General features: G+C 41.5%; 2 protein-coding genes across 2 annotated transcripts; both read right to left on the minus strand.

Annotated features, from left to right (window-relative positions):
- On the minus strand, positions 1–7,385 carry vgf (VGF nerve growth factor inducible). The gene is made up of 2 exons (XM_058626238.1): positions 7,149–7,385; positions 1–5,198 (listed from the first exon to the last, which is right to left on the minus strand). The coding sequence occupies exon 2, from the start codon at positions 5,141–5,143 to the stop codon at positions 2,972–2,974; it is 2,172 nt and encodes a 723-aa protein (XP_058482221.1). The 5' UTR covers positions 5,144–5,198; positions 7,149–7,385; the 3' UTR covers positions 1–2,971.
- Positions 7,386–8,325: 940 nt separating this feature from the next.
- On the minus strand, positions 8,326–19,363 carry ap1s1 (adaptor related protein complex 1 subunit sigma 1). Its single transcript, XM_058625940.1, has 5 exons — positions 19,204–19,363; positions 14,228–14,406; positions 12,406–12,514; positions 11,479–11,616; positions 8,326–11,142 (listed from the first exon to the last, which is right to left on the minus strand). Exons 1-5 carry the CDS (start codon positions 19,204–19,206, stop codon positions 11,095–11,097), a joined length of 477 nt encoding a protein of 158 aa, XP_058481923.1. The 5' UTR covers positions 19,207–19,363; the 3' UTR covers positions 8,326–11,094.
- Positions 19,364–19,934: the final 571 nt, after the last annotated feature.

Genomic DNA, 19,934 nt, shown 5'->3' on the forward strand with positions numbered 1-19,934 from the left:
TTTGTTTTTTTTTTGTTTTTTACACACCAATGTCATTGTTTCTGTCAACATTAAGGTTGTTGTTTTTTTTTAAATGCTGTTTTTTTTTTTAATCGATGCTCGTACAATAAAAAAAGAGAGGCCATTTAAATGCAAGTATAGAGAAACGTGCAGACACTTGTACTTTCACCTTCAGCCCTGTTGTTTCGAACTCTAACTTTAGTCTCAATCTCATAGAAAACGACAAATCAAAAAGATTACAAAAACTTTTTCTTCCGTCTGTCTCTCTCTCTCTATATTTTTCCTTTTTTTTCCCCGCCGCTGCTCGATTGTCGACACACAGATGCTGAGGTTTGCTCATCGCTTAGCAACAGACGTCCACAAAGGTCAAACAACACCTACAAACGCTACAAGAGCAAAACACTTGCTCCCGGTCCTACTCACATAATTATTGACTACTGATTATCAGTAGTCGTTTAAGAAGAGAAGGAAAATCTCAGCAGATTATTTTTTGTTTGTGTTTTTTTTCGTCGTTGTCGGATCCAAGCGGTGAAATTATGATCGTTTATATATAAACTGTGGTGTTGTTTTTTTTTTTTTTACAAACTGTTCCCATTGTTTCCATAATCTCATCTGCCTCCGCTACAGCCTTTTTTTTCATGGATAATATCAAGTGGTAAGAAAAAAAGAAAACATTGGGTCGGGACCCACAGAAGGGTCACAGGAAGGGATTTTTTGGGCCCCCCGACAAATTTGCCAAATTATTTTGGGTCACATCTTTGAAAAGTGCCCCCCTGTATAGAAAGTGTGGGAAACGCTGATATCGAGCACCATGGCAGGAAATGTCACAGTGACATATGTAAGGCAGCAGACGTCGGTCGCTCTGAGACCGGAAACAACGCCCCACGTACAAATGTAAACAATGTTCCAGCGACGGCTCGGAAAACTATCAAAAAAGAATAATAAAAAAATAGACTTTGAGATGGCGATGAAGAGGAGCATCTGAAGAAAACTTTGATTTAAGGGACACTTAGAATGACTCTCTTTAAAGGAATAGTTCTGGTTGTATGAGGTGCCACTTTTTCATCCTTCTAGCAAATAAAATCTATGCTTCCTTAAATAACCGACATCTAGAGAATATGTTTAGAGGTCAATCGTGTTGTTTTTCAGAATGTACAAAATAAGACATTTGAACTCATTGCATTCTGTGATGTAAAATCGCTGATTTTCTCTATGGGGTTTGGTGTGTGTGTGTGGGGGGGGGTGAAATAATACACCTCATACAACCACACTCAATAAAATCTGATTTACCACTTAATTCGTGAAGAGAAGATTAAGATCTTTTCACGGGATTAAAAAATAACGACATAAAAAGTCAACAGCCTTTAAGCTGCTTTTGTTTCATAAAAGGACCAGCGTGCCTCCACCACTGCAGCCCCCTCTGTAGGTGTCAACTGTATGGAGTTCGGCCGAGGTTTGGCGCCATGGCAACAAGGTAATTGAAGTTATGCAAAGGGATGAGTCATCCAAGCCGTTCCAGTGGTGTTCATGTGGCTTCCACAGCCCCTGCATGAAATATGCTGCTGCTGCTGCCTCATATTTCATCAATAGGAGCTTTGGTGTGAACGTATGAACATACATGATGAGTCTGACTCATGTTATGTTTCATACAAATAATACAAAATTATATATTTGCATAAAATGGATTCATTTTTAAGTCGAGGGTATAACTTTACACTGTCTTTACGTCTACGTATGACCTTGATTAGGATTTACGGCCAAAAGTATGTGGACACTCGATCACAGTCCTCTCCCGTCGTAGCACAGCAACACCCTGGTGCACATTTTCCTATAAATTATTGTTGGGTTTTTTCCAAGTTGAGTGTGTGGGGGGGGGGGAACCTGACCCAAAATGGCTGACAGCATTAGTCCTCAGAAACAACAGCTACATCAGAACGAAGCTAATTCTTCCGCAAACCACGTCATAAAGCCTTGTAACGCAAGGAAAAACTGATTTTAACCACCTAACAAAAGGGTCCCACAATAAAATCTGCACCTGCTTAAGTCCATGATATCGTAAGTATATGTTCCCAGAGTCATCTTGATGTTTATGACTGCCTAAAGGCGAGAGAAAGAGGCAAACACATTCTGAAGATATCATGGACTTAAGCCAAGCTTTTGTTAAATGGCTAAAAATCTGACTTTAGTGAGTCAAAAAACGGAGCAAAAGAAAACAATTGTTACGCTTGTGCCGATTGTTGAATTTGTAGTAAAACAAAATTGGATAACCTGTAAATTCAGTGCTAACAATAGCTAGTTTTTCTGGAAACAAACTCCCTCAGGTTCCTTTTGCCCTTGAGCCCCCTAAAACCCCTCAAAACGCCACTGATGCTTTTAGTTTAAGGTAACATTTGGTGTCCACATACTAATGGTAGTGAAGTATGGTGTGTTTTTTTTTCGTTTTCCCTGCCTGAGATAATCCCACAAATGTTCTTTTTATGCACAGTAAAACTCCATCAGCCGCCGTCACGACCTACGACTCATGGGGACTCTAAAGGTGTTTGTTTTAAAGGTACAGCTAACAACACAGTCACACGTCCTCCTCTATTGGCATTGTACAACGTCCAAATGGAGAATGCGGTCACGTCGGGAGTTTGGATGACGAGTCCTAGCATGATACAAGTCTTTTGCCACGTCATGCTTTTCCAACAGATCATCCACGTTCCTCCTCCTCCTCCTCCCCCTCCTCTGCACTGGAGGAGTGACGATGTATATCTCTCTCATTCCTTTTCCCCTCCAACGTTCCATGTTATCCAGATTACCTCTGGGAATGACCTCGTCCCAATAACAACCAATGAAAACATCAGAAAGAAACCTGTATGAACTAAAAACCAAATACCAGCAAAACTAAATCATAAAGAAACACACTGGGTTTCAGGTCGTCTCTCCTTGTTTTCATTCATCAGGCTCTTTCTCCCTCCTCATCTGTGCTTCAGTCCAGGATCTGTGGTCGGTTCATGAGGATCCTCTGTATGTAATTCTCCAGATCGTCACGGCTGCGGCTGCTGCTGCTGCTGCTGCTGCTGTCGGACAATTTTCCAGCTGTGTAATAATCTTCATTCCTCGTCGCTGCCGGTGCCACGGCTGAGTAATACCTCTGCTTCTGTGGAGGAGAGATGACGGGCATCCTGGGAGGGGAGCGCGGTTTAGCAACGGGCAGAGGCTGAAACGTACGAGGGTACAGACGAAGGTTGTAGCTGCTGTAGTACGGCTTCTGCTGAAACCCCGCAGAGGGAGGGGCTTTCAGTCGGGGCTGGACCCAACTGTGATAGCGACGTTTGGGAGGAAATGAGTCGCCATCGTCCAGAGAATTCCCCAGGAACTTGTTGAGGGTGATGGCAGGTTTGGGGATGTAGTAACGGGGCTTGGGTCTAGGAGAAGGTGAGTAGTAGACGGGGTAGTAGTCTGGGTAGGGCTTCCTTTGGTAGTAGAATGGATAAACGTAGGGGTACGAAGGGTAGCCGGTCCAGACCGACTTGGGTGATTTGCGCCAGAAGTCCTGTTTGATTGACAGCGGCCTCTGAGGTCTGGGCCACAGATTCTGCAGAGAGTTGACAGGTTTGCTCCAACGATCTGGTGATTTCGGTGCCGTCTTGTCGTGGAACCAGGTCTTGAGGAGATTGACGGCAGGAGACGGTTGCTTGGCGTCAGGGAAGTTGTTTTGATTGGTCGAAATCGGAGGCAGTGCAAAGCCGTTTTTGGACGAGAAAGACGACGAGATCGGAGTCAGAGGCTGCTGCCAACGTGAAGAGAGCTCGGGCGGCACGTCCTTCTTCTTCTTCTTCTCCACGTCGCTGATGATGTCCACCACGTCGTCGGCGGGGAGGTGGAGCTTGCTGGAGATCTCGATCAGCTTGTCGATGGTCTGAGGATCGATGTCGTCCCCCTCCATCACTTCCGGATCCTCGTCCGACCTCTTGTCCTCCGCAGCGTTGGACAGTGACGGGCTGTACTTCTTGTTCCCGTTAGTCTGTTTGACCATGTAGCGCAGCAGCATGTCCGAGGCGATGTCCGCCAGCTTCTCCTCCTCCATCTTTGCTCGCTGTGCCTCGGCCGCCTGCCTCCTCATCTCCTCCTGCTCCGCTTTGGCGCGAGCCTCCTCCTCCTCCGGACTCAACATCTCCTCTTCCTTCTCCTCCTCCTCGTCGTCATCGACGTCAGGCTCGTCTTCCTCCATCACATCCTGCTCTGCTGGAGGCTGCTGGGACTGCACTGCGTTATTCTCATAATTAGTGTCCTCAAAGTCATCCATAAAGTTGCCTCCCCTAAACGACGGCACGTTCAACCCTTTCTGCGTCTCCTCCTGCCATTTTAGCTTCTTCTTCGACATGGCGATGTTACCACCTTTATTTATCGGCACAATGTAGTTGTTGTTGCTGTAGCCTCTGCTCTCTCTCTGGTTTTCGGAGTCCACCTTCCTCTTGGTGGCTGTGTCCAAACGAGGAAACTCCTTCATCATGGTCTCCAGACTCTTCAGCTCCTCAGGATTGAGCTGCTCCTCCTCTTCCTCGCCTTGTTCAGTCTTGGCAGTTCCATGCTGGGAAGCGTCACCCTTCCCTTTCTCCGCTCCGCCTTCTGGACTCACCGACTGCTGGACCTGGACCGTCTGACTCGTCGTGCGGCTCGTCACCTTCTCGGTCATCTTCTCCTCCTCCTCCTGAGCTTTCCTCCTCTCCTCTTCCTCCTGCTCCCTCCCCTGTGTGGCCATGAGCAGCTCTAGCTCCTGTCGTCCATCTCTGTGTCGGTCTGCTCCTTCCATCGTTCTCACTTGTCTGTATTCCTCTTCTTTTTTAACCTCCCCACTCTCAGCCTTCATCTCCTCTTCCCCTCTTGCTCCCTGCGATTGATTCAGAGCCTCCAGTAAAACTGCCGCCAGCGTTTTGGGATCCACATCTTTAAAGAGTTCCTCTTCTGCCTCTTCTCTCTCTAATGATCGCGTCTCCTCGTCTGCCGACACCTTCAGCCCAGAGACGGTACCTCTGTCTGGGTTTTTGTCGTCTTCTGAGACACCGACGGACTTTGGGCTGGACACATGGAGGAGAGAAGCTCCTGTGAGGAGGACCAGGAGGGTAAGGACACTTGAGGCATTTTGGGACCCAATCATGGCCACTCCGAGCAGGACACACTGTGAGGAACAAGGAGGGCGGAGTCAGGAATGTCTGCAGGAGAGAGAAAAAGCAAAGATATACATCTTCAGTTTAAGCAACAAAGGAATTCCTAAAGAAGGACATGGACCATGAAGGTCTGGGAAGTCAACGGAATAAATTGTACAATGTTAAGTACAGATTAATATTCAGTGACTGACGCGTAGCTTTTCAAACAATCAGGTGACTGGAAAAAAAAGTTAAAATTATGCCTTTATTTCATAAAATAAAAATCAATCCACACAGCACTGACAGCAGTATGAGTTCTTGTTTGGCCAAAAGGGGAGAAAAAAGTTGAATTGAGCAAAATTCACTTTGATTATCTCCCATCAAGAAGAAATAAACATTTTTCTTTTCCTGATATCTGATGATATTTTGACCAATATTGGCTCATCCCTGGTTTTGCATGTACTTATGATGAATAAAAACACCAAAAAATTGTCTGTTTTACATTCTGTCAAACATGTCAAACATGATCTTTTTTGTCATCATCACATTATGGTATTGTTATGTTGATTTTTTTTTTTCAGGTTCGCTGCGGTTCAGCTGATGAGGTGTGAGCACAGAAGAGAGAGGTGAAATATGCAGCTGTGTGTGTGTGTGTGTGTGTGTGTGCGTGCGTGCGTGCAGGCGCAGCAGTGGCACCACTGCATCATCAGAATGCCATTTTGTTGATGGAGCTCAGCACCAAGGACAGCGACTCCCGCTGCTGCCGTTACTGTCCTTGGTGCTGAAATCTTCAACGCAGACGGTTTATGGTGCAACAAGTGCATCTGAATATAAATCTACATATAAAAAAACAACTTGTTTTTTTTTTTATCTGGATTCAAATTGAATGATGTCTTTCTTTTATTTTAATCAGTTTTGCTCATTTTGTTTATTTAATTTCTCTCAACCAAATTACATTTACTTTTTTTATATATATTCTTAGTTTGTATTCTTAGCTTAGTTAATGTATATAACTGTGCCATTATTATTCTGCTTAGTTATTTGTGGCATTTTATATATAGTATGATTCATTTTTTTTATTTTTAATTATTTATGTAGAAATCTTGCCTCTGGTGTTTCAGTGTATGGTAAATGATTGTGGCTTTATTGTGTTTGCTGTGATGTGTGTTTGTTTGTATAAAAGATGCAATACAAATAAAGTTTGATTTGATTGTATGTGCCTGTTTGTTTGTGTGCGTGTGTTCATTACTATGCATACGACACAATAATTAAAACATGTTAAATATTTAATTTCTGCCGTTGAATAAAGAGATTTATTTAATATGCATGTTAAATATTTAAATGGTGATGGGTTTTTTTTAATGGTGTTTTGAGTGGTGGAGACGTGTTCTGCAGCATCTAACAATGACTGGACCTCCTCCTGCTCCTCCTGCATGCTCGCACCAGTCACCTCCTCACTCCCAGTTCATCCTGCAGCAGCTCTGAGAGCATCAACACCATCAAAGGCAGCAAATGAGCAGCATTAATCATCAGGAGGCAGCGGAGGCAGAATCTGGGTATTTATGGCAACAATTTAAGGTAATTATGATGATGAGGATGATGCTGATGCTGATGAATGACGGCCAGTGGAGGGAACAGTGAGTCTGAGCTCCCACGGGAGACGCAGTTCACGCTCATTTAAACACACAGCTCACGTCTCGCTCACTTTTAAACAGGGAAGGCTGTTGTGATTAATAAAACATACCATACATTATATATCTTTTTTTTTTTTTAAATAACTTACATGAGAGATTTTAATATCAGTGTAAATCCCTAGTCAATTAAAGGTGAAATAAAATAAATAAACTGAGTCGTGAGGAATCCCCCTCCTCCCCCTCTGTCCATTTTACATGTTTGTTGTTGTAAACACATTGAAAAACACCAGTTTACTGCACGGCAACAGTTTAAACGTGTGCACATTTATCACATTTCTGCTCATATCATCAGTCATAATGAGTTCACGAAGTTGTCACTCACTTGTTCAGCGTGAAGAGTCCAGCGCCGCCTCCTCGTCACGTCAGGTCTGCTACAGGTCCTGCTCTCACTCTCTCTCACACACACACAAACGCACACACACAGCTTTTTGTTGTTGTTGTTGTGGTTTGTTTTCTGATATTCGGTGTCACTGCTGTTGTTATTGTTTGGCTCCCTCTCTCTGCTCTCCTCTCTGGGGGGGGATTCCGCCGCGTGTACGTGTCTCGTCTGTTTTCAGGAGCACGGAGAGCGGCTCCCGCTCTCTTATACCTCCCCCTCCCCTCCGTCCCCCCCGGACCACGTGATTCATGCGTCAAACGGCCCCCATTGACGTCACCAGACTGGGTTTTCATTCATAAGATTTTTTTTTTCCTCCTTGTGCAACCCACACCCACGCACCCACTCATCTCCCCTCCCTTTTTTTTTTGCTGGAACCAATTAGCTGCAGTGCTGGAGCTGCTGAATGAACACAAGCTGCTGAATGAATTGGCAGTTTGTGTGTGCCTGTGTGTGTGTGTGTGTGTTTTCTATCTCTTTGGGACATCTCTGGCATAAACACCGACCTTGTCAGGACCAGTAGTCCTCAAAACCAGGACTTAGATTTGAATTGTGGTGAGGGTACAGGTTAGGGTCAGGCATTAACTGGTTATGGTTAAAGCTTTCGAAATCAATGCAGAGTCCTAAGAAGAATAGCTGTACAAATGAGTGTGTGTGTGAGGACACATTTTGGTTCAATCCCATCATTTTGAGGACATTATGACGTGAGGAAACATACAATGTTTGTGAGAACATCTTGATGACAGAGCTTTTTAAAAAGGGACATTTAATGTCAGCACATATTGACATTTCGAGGGCATTTTTACTTGAGAAGATCCGATGCCTTGAGGACATTTTGACCTTTTGATCGCAAAACGTTTCAGCGCTATGAGGACATTTTGATAAGAACCTTCACATTCCTCTTAATGTTGAAACACGTTGAGGACATTTACAACTTTAAAAGGTCTTTTTGATGATTGGTAGCTGCCCGTTTGATCAGTCCGTTTTCCTTGAATAACTATCTTTGGTAAAGTTTGTAGAGATATGAAACCTTCGGCTTCACCTTCCCTTTTTCAGAGGAGTCATGTTCTTAAGTCGTTGAACACATTTCAATCCGTAACTTTCACAAAACACAGAGAACTGGTTTCATGTAGCTTAAAATGTTTTTATTTCTTTATAAAATTACATTCACACATAAGAGTCCCTTTAGCTCCCCCCCCACATGAAGGCTCTTCACAGCTCTGCATCATCATCATCTCCCCCTGCCTCAGAATCAGTCTACACCAAAACCTTCGCTCCGTTTGACATGAATTCATTTACAAACAAGAAAATGACATTTACAACATTCACTGCAAGTCATTGCATAAGAGGAGGTCGATGATTAACGACAGGGAAAGAATGTTGAAGTGGGCGCGTGTGGTTAGTCGTAAGTTAAGTGACCGTAAAAACCCCCACAGTCGACTTATACAGCAACACAGATTTGTTTATTACAGCAGAGGGCAGCATCAAACACCGCGGAGGAGACGCTGTCTGAACGCGCGAGCAGCTGTTGTATCACGGGCGGTGGTTCGAGCGTAAAGAGAATATTAGTGGGTTTCCATTTGCCAGACTTGAGCAGGAAACAGAAAATTCGGCAAAATATCGCAAAGTAAAGTAGGAAAGGAGGTGGAAACGTCATATCTGTGAAAAGGTAAAGGCGAATTCCTGCGATGGACACAGATTTAGCAAATAAAGGATGAGAGTTCGCAACATCCCATAATCCGTTTTGGAAGCAGTGAAATGTAGAGTCCACTCTACTGTTTTCTTTTAGTTCTTCGTTTTGGTTTTTTTGACGTTATCGCACACTATTTTTCAGAGATAAATTTCAACAGCACTCGCTTGTGCTTTCTCTTCTTTTAAAGTGAATACATTTCAATCAATATTATAGGAAGCCGTTTGGTTGCCATGGTTTCCTGCAGCAAATAGGAACAAACGTAAAATATAAATGAGAGTAGATTATAGTCAAAACTGAAACTTAATCATGATTTGAGCTCAATTGTTTTGCTCTCATTATAGAGCTCCGGCAGCGGACGTCACGCAATACCATCATGCAGAAAATGCCATTTTGGCAGAAAGTGACGCTACTCACCACTAAAATAACCGGCAGCAAACAAGTAGATCACGGCACTGAAGTTAGCATCCAAATTCAAGGAAACTTAAGGAAAAACGTTTTCTATTTGACAAAGTGTGGGGCACGATTGCTGTTAAGTAGAGCTGCAACTAACGATTATTTTCATGATCGATTAATCTGTCGATTATTTTCTCGATTAATCGTTTGGTCCATAAAATATCAGAAAACCTTAATAAATGTGGATCGGTGTTCGTCAAACCTGGAAATGATTATGTTCTCAAATGTCTTGTTTTGTCCACAATCTAAAATGATTGACTTTTAATGATTTCAAAGAAATGAAGAAAATATTCACATTTAAGAAGCTGAATCAATCGGAAATCTTTTCTTTTAATCATGAAAAAAGCTTCAAACCGATTCATCGATTATCAAAATAGTCGTCAAATAATTTTGTAATCGATTCGTCAATTAATTGTTTCAGCTCTACTGTTAAGTTCCCCTCAAGTTTCCCCTTAACTAACAACCTGGAAGCTGAAAACCCAGATGCCAACTTCAGCCTTATTTTACATGTAAGCATTTTCCCCGAGTAGGACGTAGGGAAGGAAAGTTTATCAGAAAATTGATTTAGTCGTAATGCTGCAGTTCCATACTCGTGAAAAGCACCAGGGGGCAGTATAAGGATCAGTCCGTCAGGTTCTGCGGTAAATTGCTCGTTCTACGTGGATTTAAAGTGCACGCAGGAAACTCTGACGTCTTGAAACCGGCACCGGTGCCGCTCATTTCTCGGAAGCTTGTTTTCCTGCCAACATGGCGGCGTCAACAAACGTGAGCCGCGTGACGTCTGGAGCTCTAAATGAATGAGTGATAAATCGACGCTTCCGTCGTTAGTGAAAGAGTTAGTGTTGGTTTCCCTGTCACACGTCGTCACACGATCATCAACCGGCAGAAACGCCAGTGTGACAAAATCTGGCTTTAAAATGTTTTATTCTGTCAACAAAATCTTGCGTGCGGCTCAAAACCAACAACAACAAACCAAACACCGTCCTCTGCTGCCCCAAGTGTGGATCCATCCGCCACCAAAAATAGTCCCAACAAATACACGTTATTCCCCCCCCCCCCTCATTTGTTAAAAACTGTAGCATTCGTCTGGTTTTAAGAAATTACAAAGCCCTTTTCTTTTTAAAAATATACACATCTGTGAGCTGCTTTTATGAAAGATTTCCCTGATGGCTGAGATCCACACGCGTGATGAGGGAGAAATGATCCGTGTTGCTGGTTTTGATCACTTTGTGAGAGTTTGTTGAAAACACAGAATCAAACGCCAGATGTCTCGGGTCTTTATTTAGTTTGTCTTCTCGTCTCGCTCCTCACGTTTTAACAATCAGTGTGTCACAAACATTCATGATGAGGTGCGACTGTTGGAGCTGCCTCACTGCGACTGTAACAGCACTTTCAACCGTCGCGTCTCATTCTTAAGTTACTCTCTTTCCTCGTTTGAAATCAAAACACACACATAAATAGAAGTGTAACCCTTTTTTTTTTTTTTCCTCTTTCCCCACGCTTAGCTCACTCACACACACACACACACGCACACACACACACACACGCACACAGAGACACACAGCTTCAGGGCCTGCTGATGTCAGGGTCCATTCTGTTCCCTCATCAGTCCCCAGAGCCACAGATACACAGAGCCAAACGTGTCAGTCCAAAAAGAACGTCCAATCCCAGATTCTGTCCCGTCCCCTCTCATCCAGCCCTCTAACCTTGGTACCTTTAGTCTCTCACAACATGGCTGTCTGCATTTTACGCCAAGCCCATCTCCTCCAACACACTCCTGGGCGACTCGTCCTCCTGCAAAATGGGAGTTAAAAAAATATTCAATATTATTCTAAAATGTGATGTAAATGGAACGCAGCATTTTGTCTACAAGCATGCAGCATATAAACATACCAGGACAACAGTGAGACATTTAGGGGACACATAAACAGGTTTAGGTGAATACGTATACTTCAGGTTTGCTGGTACACTCCCACTATGAGTGGAGTTTTGAGCTTTTAAACAAACAGCAACAGCAAACTGATCCTGTTTGCCTTTGCAAATTAGTTTTTGTAGCAGAATGAAGCGGAATAACTGCCTCGGGCGTCCTCTGTGGAGAAGACGGACCTACAACTCTGCAGCAGACATTACCTCCTGCAGTAGGTCCGATTGTTCGATGGCTTTGAGGACGCTCTTCTTAGACGTGTCCTGGATCTCTCCTCCCATCAGGAACTCGTCGAGGATGAAGTACGCCTTCTCGAAGTTAAAGATGATGTCCAGCTCGCACACCTGCACAAGCAAACGCAACGGTAAAGTCTGTTAAAAAAGGTCCAGATTGTCCAGAAACCCATCAGACCTGCACCAGTCTTCACATTTAAACGTTACCAAACATCAAAAACCCATTGTCCTGCCTGATAAGGTCAACAGCCTTGTCCTCCAAGTCCAGTTATGACAAATGTGACTCAGAGACTCATAAGACTGTGAGGCAACAGTGCTAGTCACTACACCACCATGCGAGCCCAACCTCACTTGTTGTCTTCAGCCATTTTTACTCTTTGGCTTTCGACTCAGTACGGACAATAACATACTTTATTGTCCGTTTTTTTTCTTTTTAGGTTGTATCTTTCTATATTTTTATTAATATCTGATGTAAAGCTGTTTTTAAAGTGCTTTATAGACAAAAGTCGGCTTGTATTGGATTAAAGAACGGTCAAGATTATTGGTGGTTGGAAGATGGACTAGGTTAATACATGTACTGACAGTATGGGACACATTTTAATGTTTTTTTTTCCTTCTTTATATTCTTTAAACAGTGATGCTAATGCAGTTGGCATCAAATTTAATTACAAGGGGTAACAAAATGGCCTTAAATTTGATTTGGAGAAGCCTGATTTGATAAACACGCAGCACTTCCATCGACATCATTGCTTTCTTGGCATGGCCAGGTTTTGGGTGCAGGAGTTTTGGACGGAACAATGACAACCTTGTGTGTGTGTGTGTGTGTGTGTGTGTGTGTGTGTGTGTGTGACGTCAACTACAGCAACACAACGCAGACACTCGAGGAGACGAATCACTTACGCTTCCAAAGTATTTATCGAGCAGCTCTACGAAGCGATGGATGATTTCCAGCGTGATCAGCTCGTTGTCGTGCTCTTCGATTGCACAACAGAAATAAAGGCTGGCGTACCTACATGACACATGAACAGCAATTATCAGTACAGTACATTGTATGATACAAACAAGAAGCTACAGTGAGGTTAGAACAACACATGAGCAGAGAGTCACTAAATAGGGAGAAGAAAAAAAAAGGGATTCAAAATGCAAGGCTTGCAGGAAAAGGGAAAGAGGGGATTTTCTGCTGAACAGCAGAGTTTCTACTACAAGCACAGAGTTTCCTCGCTTCACTTCCACTGCAGGAAATCCCTCAACACACATCACCCGCCTACAGACACACACCCACACACAAACACAGGCTGATGGCGTCTTTGTTTTCTGGTCCACCTCTGCATTCTGCTGCTCACAGTAATGAGCCTTGACTCGCTGCCGTGTTGTCGGATCAGAGAAAATGGAATGCAGGGTCTCACCCTGTCCACCCACCTGAAGATCTACCGCAGCTCAACCCACACACAAACATACACACACACACACAAACAACTTCCACGGCTCTGTCTATATGGAACTTCAGAGAGAAACGAAGGAGGAAGAACAAAACCTGCTGCGTTACTCAAAAACCCAGAAGAAAAGGGCGTTTTCCCCAAGCAGCAACAAGCCACATTTATGCATTCAAATGTCTAAAAATTACAAGATTTTGTTCAGTTGTGTAATTGTATTAGCCAATACTATAAAAATCCTTTTAATGATCCATATGGATGCTAAAATATTGGACTTTTCGCCAATATACCAATATATCAAAATCACTTGGGCCAATTACTGACACTGACATTATATATATGTTACATTACATTACATGTCATTTAGCAGACGCTTTTATCCAAAGCGACTTACAATGGAATCAAGTACAATTAGCCAGGGGTGGAATCGAACTTGCGACCATGATGTCTTTGGTACACAAGGTAGGGTCTTAACCACTGAGCCACTCCACCCCTATATGTACATGTATATGTATATATATACTGTATACATATATATATACACATATATGTATATATACACACACATCTATACGATTTTCCCTAAAGCAAACTGAACTGCAGAGGTCATTTAGTCTCTTCTGAGGTGAAATTTAACATATTTCGCACACTCATTTTGCCGATTCCATCTGTCTGTAAGAACTTGGAAGTGTTCCAAAAATGTAATTGGGAACTTTGAACAGTAGAGGGCAGCGTTGCACCTTTTCGTGTACATCCTGCCTGGAAACTTATTGGAAAAAGATTGAAGTTGAGTTGTCCTCTTTCTTAGATCACATGATGTACATGACCGTGACAGTTTTGTCTTTGTTATGTGGTTACAGTGCACACTGTCATTTTCTAGAAATATAACGTGAACATGTTGTAAAACAAATTCTAGGACTCAGTCCATAACTCTAATATAACTTGATTTTGTTGTTTTTAAAAAGTTTTCCCGTGAACGCGACAACGTTTCACGAAAAGTCTTCATTCACAAGAACCCGCCCCCCCCCACCAGGCCTATGTGTGGCGCTGTTACCGAAATACAACAAAACCAGAGAAGAAGACACCGAGCATGCAGATACAGTACGTTTAAGTAAAACTTTATTTGATTAAGTAAACAAAACAATGTATAGGAGAAGGAGAAGAAGAGATGAAAATGAGCAACAGTAAACGCAAGAGCGACGTGGAATTATGACATCATCACCTAGACTTTTTCCGTGTGGACAGTCTCTGAGGACAAACGTGTGACGTGGCGGTTTTTTTTGTTTTACCTTTTATAGACAATCTTGAGGTCCCTCCATTCGAGGAAGCTGCACATCTTTGGTTTGCGTGCGAGGACGATCTGCATCAGCTCCCTCACCATCTTCTTCTTGTCCCGCTCGGCTGTGGCCGTGTACCATTTCTGCAGGCGCAGCTTCCCCTGCCGGCTGAACAGCAGCATGAAACGCATCTACACACACACACACACAAAAACACCAGGACAAATTTAAGACGAGGCTTTACAAAATAAATATTAAATAAATAAGACAACAGTAAATAGGGCCGAGAAGATTAAAACAAGCTCTCCGTATTTTCTCGCTTCTTCAATGTTATTATGTTTTCTTTTCTGGTGTATTTTGGTTTGTGGACAAAACAAGACATTTGAGAACGTTATCATTGTCATCATTTCTGACATTTTAAGTTAGGGATGAGCCGACATAATTATATGTTGTCCTGATAGTACATAGAAATGGATTTGCAGGAATTTGGCAACACAATACATCTCAATATAACAATATAATACACATCTTTTTTAAGAAAACATCTCATGGTAAAACTAGCATGTGGAAAGGCGGGGAGTTTGGATTTATATGAATAAATTACAGTTCAAACTTCTTGATTATTTACTCAATTAATTCACAAGTTGTTTTGTTTCGTCCATATAATGTCAGAAAATGCAGAAAAAAGTTGACTGGTGTTTCCCAAAAACACAAAGTCATGATGTTCTCAAATATCGCAAACCAAAACCATTCAGTTTCAGAAATTTCTTTGTCACATGGAGCAAAGAAACAAGAAAATATTCACATTTAAGAAGGTGAAAAACCAGAGAAATAAACACTAAAAACTGATTGAACAATTATCAAAACGGTTTGCGATCAATTTCCGCAATCGTTGCAGCCTTTTTAGACTTGTTTGATGAAGTAGTGCTGTACATTCTAGAGCATTCAACTACAGCCTTTAACAAACAGCTGCAGGAAAGGAAAATCTGCTCGCCGTTAACACTGTCGAGCAAACACACAGCTCAAATATGTCGCACACAAAGAGTCACCAGAGACCATCAGACCATCTGTTAACTTCTCTGCAGCCCCGCCTGTTTCTCCAATATGCTCTCTGTCGGTAACCACGCCAAAACTCACACGTGCACACACAGCTGCCAACAAAACAGGTTTCTCACTCTCCATGCGCGCACGCACATCTGTTAACAACTTCCTGTCTACAGTTTGTGACGCATCAATTGGAATTTTTTCTTTATTTTGGGAAGATTCTGCCCACTGATGACGTCACAAAGACCTTGGTTAAAACGTATATATGTTAAATATATATATGTATATATATATATATATATATATTTACGCTTGTTAAGTACTGAATAAACAAAATGTCAGTCAGACCAAGTTTCATCTTGATCTAAACGGCAATTCAAATTAAACACAGGAACTCCCTTTTAACAAGTTGAGACGTGTATATCTCAGCGACATCGTAACAGATCAGAATGAATCTTGTCACGATTATGTAAGATAGTACGATATAAGCAGGTAAAATTGCTTTATTACCCCTCTATGACACTTAACTGAATACATTATAATCACACTGAGGTTGCGGAAACACTGATTTCTGTCATTTTATGATCCAAATTGATTTATCATGAAAACAACCGACAGATTATAATCCACGATATGAAATTAATGGTTTTGCACAAGCACAAACAGCCCTAAAACCCAGTGACTTAGTGCAAGAACAACATCCTTTGTAAACGTCGTTCCACTCGATGCTACAGTATACTGTATGTGTGTGTGTGCTGTTGTTCTGTTATTTCTGTCCGTCATGGTTGTGTGATGATGATCAAAGTGCAAAAACTGCTTTTCATCGTGATGTGCACTTCCTCTGGGTCAATACAGTCGAAAGACAGAAATAGATCAAAAAGCATTTGCTATATCTGGATCTTTCACTAAGTTTCATCGTCAGCCATTGGCTGACCTGATTTTAAATGATCCACATCAGCAGCACATAAAATAAAATGTCAAAAAATGTGTTTCTCAATCCTGTAAATGATGTCTTGTTTTTGTCCACAAACCCAAAATTATTCTGCTGTTATGATTTCTTTGTTATTTGGAGCAAAGAAACCAGAAAATATTCACTTTTAAGAAGCTGAAAAAACTCTGAAATCTTGTTTTAATTCCTTTAAAAAACAATCGAGTATCAAAATAGTGGACTTAAAATCTGTAAAATCAGATATAGATGCTTCACCATGCACAAGCCAGCGAGTGCATTTAGGCCGAGTCATGTTTCAATTGGAGCAGAAAATGTGTCACAGTTACACCGCATTGTGGGGTTGGTTTTTTTAAATGGCTGGTGAGGGCGAGGTGTTTAAACATCGATTTGGAAATGTATTTTTAACAGCTTGGTAATTTAAAAGATGTGAAACAGAATCCATATCAGACTGAGTGTGACATCAGTGTAAACAAGAGCGATATTGAGTCATTCAAACGCGAGCGGAGGCCATTTTACATCCACCATATGGCCACATAATTAAAAAACGGTGCACCAAAGCATTACATTTGAAAATGTGCTGTAAAAGAACATGGGGTGAATTATACCTTTTTGACAAATAAACAGTTCCTGTGCTTAAAAAAACCCAATGATACGGTCTTTATCACAGTGATGAGCTGTGATCAAGTTAAAGGAGGAACACATATAACAGTTATTATCTTCTTCCTTTATTACTGAACAAGAGGAAGTGCTGCACTTTTTATTACACATAAAATTAAGGCTGGGCAGTAGTTTAGTAACAAAATAGATCGTGATACATATTTCTCTGTCCAGGTTAAAATGTTTATATATGTAAAATGCACGCAATTGCTTTAAATGTTTCTGTTTGTAGCGTGTTTTTGTTGTTTTTAATCCGTAAAACCTTAAACATTCATTCAAATGTATGTTATTAATTATGTGAAAGTATTGTGATAATTATAACTTTTATGACTTTTTTTCTTTCTGCTCCAGCTAAAATAATTCATGAAGGGTGTCACATTCCGTCTTAACATGATTGGCTTATCTTTAATTTAGAAGGTTTTTTCTTTACATTCTTCCTCCAGTGAGACACACCACTAACACACAAATACAGAAAAACCTGGTGTTATAAACATGAGTTATCTTATATACACTGAAAATGTATAAATTAAATACTTGCTTACTTACTTATTGACGTTGACCCTCTGCATTAAATGATAATGTTACAATTTAAGCACACATTACAGGTTTTCTGTTATATTTTATATAACATTTACTTTATGCTAATTTACTAAATGTTTTACTAAGCATACAGTTCATACGCTTTAGAGCCCCCAAGCCACCAGGGGGCTCCAAACTGCATGTTCAGCCTCTTGTGAGGAGAATTAAAATGTCCTGTCCTTTTCTGTAACCGTCTCATGTCTCTATCAAATCCCTAATATACTTAAAAAATAAAAGTAGGATATAAATAAAAATAAGCTGTGGTGATAAGCTGCGGCTGGTGCTTTTGTGACATAATTAAGTCAAAATTGTGGGTGACGTACGCCAAGTCCGACAGACAGTTATGATGGGAATGAATGACAGCTACACATCCTGTTCCTGTTAGTGAGGATACTAACGGAAAACAGTGTCATGGCGTCAAAAAGAAATGACCCTAGTGGGGCAGAAGAAAACGAATATATATATATATATACATATATATATATATATATATATACACACACATATATATATACATACATACATATGCGTACATATATATATATATATATATATATATATATATATATATATATATATATATATATATATATATCTCACCAAGTAATTTGGTTATGTTATACAGTTTTATGTTTATAAAAAAATTTAAGTTTAATGCACCCAAATCTTTAATGCACTTATTGTAAGTCACTTTGGATAAAAGCGTCTGCTAAATGACATGTAATGTAATAAGTATTAGTGTTGGTTTGTTTTCATTGTTGCACTTTACAATAGATGGTTTATTGTATTTTTATTCCAGGCAACAACAGTCTATGTTGATTTCTGTTTATCTAGTGAAATTACCAAACAAACAGTAATAGATCCAAAAGAGTCCTGACGGGGGTTGGAGTGTTACATGTAAAATTCATTACTAACAAGTAGCTAACTAGCGAGATACATAGCGTGACATTGTAACCGGTGCAATAACGACAACGCTGAACGTGACACAATACAAAGGACAACAACAGAACAGCTTGTTCTTTTCTTTTTTGTGTTTGTGGCTGTTTCAACAAACAATCAAGCTTTGTATGAGAACAGACTGCAGGTGTTAAAGACACACCAGTTGCAAGGGAGTGACATATTTCTGTCAGCTGACTGTCATGGCTCTAGCTCCGCCCATACCGTATCATACTTTTACTCTGGTAGCCCAAGGTAAGGGTACCAAAACACTGAACAGTTGGGGGCCAGTTACTTTGGTATGACACCTAATGGAAACATCGTAACACACCATAGGGGCCCCCAAACTGCATCATGCATAGGGCCCCCACAAAGCTAGAAATGGCCCTACACATAGCATTAAATCAATATGCAAAATTTTGAGCATATATTAAATGTTTTCACAGCTTATTTTAAGTTCATTTAAGTATAGCAGAACAAACATGCATCTGTACTTTTTTTCAAGGCAATAAAAGAGAGACACCTTATATTTATGTAAATAAATGACATAATGACATGATGACATGGTTGGACAGACAGCAAAGGTATGAAGTTACAGAGTTTTTTAAGACAATAAAAGCACGACACTGAGACAGAGAGAGACACAGCTGCTTCACACCGTTTGGCCTGTTAGCATCCAGGCTAGGCTAACAGAGCCAGGTGAAGGCAGCGCAGGTGAAAACACTTCCTGAAACCGTACACCTTGCTAACATTAGCTTAGCAGCTCGCCCCATGTCCTCTTTTCTTTCTTTTTTTTTAAACCGAGTCAGCGGCGGTGACTTACCATTTTTGTCAGGTTCGTACGGAGCTACTGCGACGTTTCAGACGAACTTATACTTGTGTTGTTGCCCGGTCCGACGTCCACACACTCACTCACACACTCGGCGGCTAACACCGTCGCTCCATGTCAGTGTCAGTGCTGCTCACCAGCAGCAGCAGCAGCAGCAGCGGCAGGAGCTTCCGCCTCTGACTCTGCGCCTGCGCACAAACGCCTGCCATCAAATTCGCCTCAGGTGACATTTCATCTGCTAAAAATATGTTTTTGTGTCACAGGCAGAGGCGGTCCGAGACTTTTTTGGGGGGGTAGGCAAGGGGTTAATTTGGTGGTCTAATAAATGTGTTATTTTATGTTAATTGTTAATTGTCATTTTGGTTGTTTTATTATATGTTTTAGGTCATTTTTGCAACCAGACTGTTGAACTAGCAAATAAAAGAAAAGGTAAGGGGGGGGGAGGGGGCTTTGTCCTTGCACCTGGGGGCCCTAAGCATTTGCCTGGTACACCAGTGTTGTAGGTGCGCCTCTGGTCACAGTTGTGGTTAAACATCCCCGGAGCTCAGGAGGAGACATCTGTGGGGAAAATGATCACGTGACTACGCTTTAATAACACGTGAGAGCGAGAGTTGTAATTTGTTGTCACGCATGGGAACGAGACACATGTTTGTTTTTTACACAGATGTCCCGTAAACACCTCCACGAGCAAATGGAAAAAAAAACGTGGAAACATTTTTGGCCTT

The sequence above is a fragment of the Solea solea genome, chromosome 3, assembly GCF_958295425.1.
Source record: "Solea solea chromosome 3, fSolSol10.1, whole genome shotgun sequence".
NCBI classification, from domain to species: domain Eukaryota; kingdom Metazoa; phylum Chordata; class Actinopteri; order Pleuronectiformes; family Soleidae; genus Solea; species Solea solea.